The 692-nt window shown below is 43.2% G+C and overlaps 1 protein-coding gene across 2 annotated transcripts in view; it reads left to right on the plus strand.

Moving 5' to 3' along the window:
* Positions 1–692, plus strand: part of LOC119588076 (methylmalonyl-CoA epimerase, mitochondrial-like) — a 4,535-nt gene that overhangs the window by 2,187 nt on the left and 1,656 nt on the right. The window contains exon 2 of one of the 2 annotated variants that reach the window (XM_037936780.1): positions 447–686. In XM_037936780.1, the coding sequence (XP_037792708.1) occupies positions 487–686 (200 nt within the window). In that variant the 5' untranslated portion in view covers positions 447–486. Of the gene's footprint in view, positions 1–44; positions 687–692 lie in introns of both variants that reach the window. The other variant, XM_037936779.1, reaches the window with a different exon arrangement.

A 692-nucleotide genomic window follows, 5' to 3' on the forward strand; every position in this document is an offset into this window, starting at 1 on the left:
GAGATGCCTTTGTCCCATTATTAATTATTCCTTTTCACCAACAGGTTAGTTTGAATAGACAGTGATGAAGAGAAGGCCAATCCAGAGCCGCTGGGTTGACATCCTCCACAAGAGTTTCGTGGCAGGTTGTGTTGGCCTGACCCTTTATGGGATGCTGATAGTGGGCACGCGCTCCTATTACTACTTCACCCAGATTAAGCCCAAGCGCCTGGAGGAGCAGCGTCTTCGCGAAGAGCAGGAGAATGTTGAAATGGAGGATACAGCTCCTGCTCTCAAGCTTTAAGAGATCTATTTCGTACTATTATTACATATGATTTATCTTTTGTGATTGAAGTTCCTGTGTCAGGAGCATTACTAAGACTTTTTCAGTACACGTAATAAAAAGTTAACTTTGGGCATATCAATATTTGTCATATTTCACTCTTTTCCAATACTTTCTCTTTTAGAAAGGTCATAGTAGATTAAAAAGAGACAAAAACTGTCACAATGAGATCCATGCGGCACATAACCCAAATTGTCTCCCGCCTCTCGGGAATGGGTGGACTGAGCAGTCGTCTTATAAGCCACAGTGCAATGACTTACCAAAGTCCCAAAACCAAAGTTCCTGCTGCACTGTGGAAGTTGGGAAACCTTAACCATGTGGCCATTGCTACGCCAGACCTGGAAAAGAGTACAGCACTCTATAGGTAAGT

This window comes from Penaeus monodon, chromosome 23 (genome assembly GCF_015228065.2).
Source record: "Penaeus monodon isolate SGIC_2016 chromosome 23, NSTDA_Pmon_1, whole genome shotgun sequence".
NCBI classification, from domain to species: Eukaryota; Metazoa; Arthropoda; class Malacostraca; order Decapoda; family Penaeidae; genus Penaeus; species Penaeus monodon.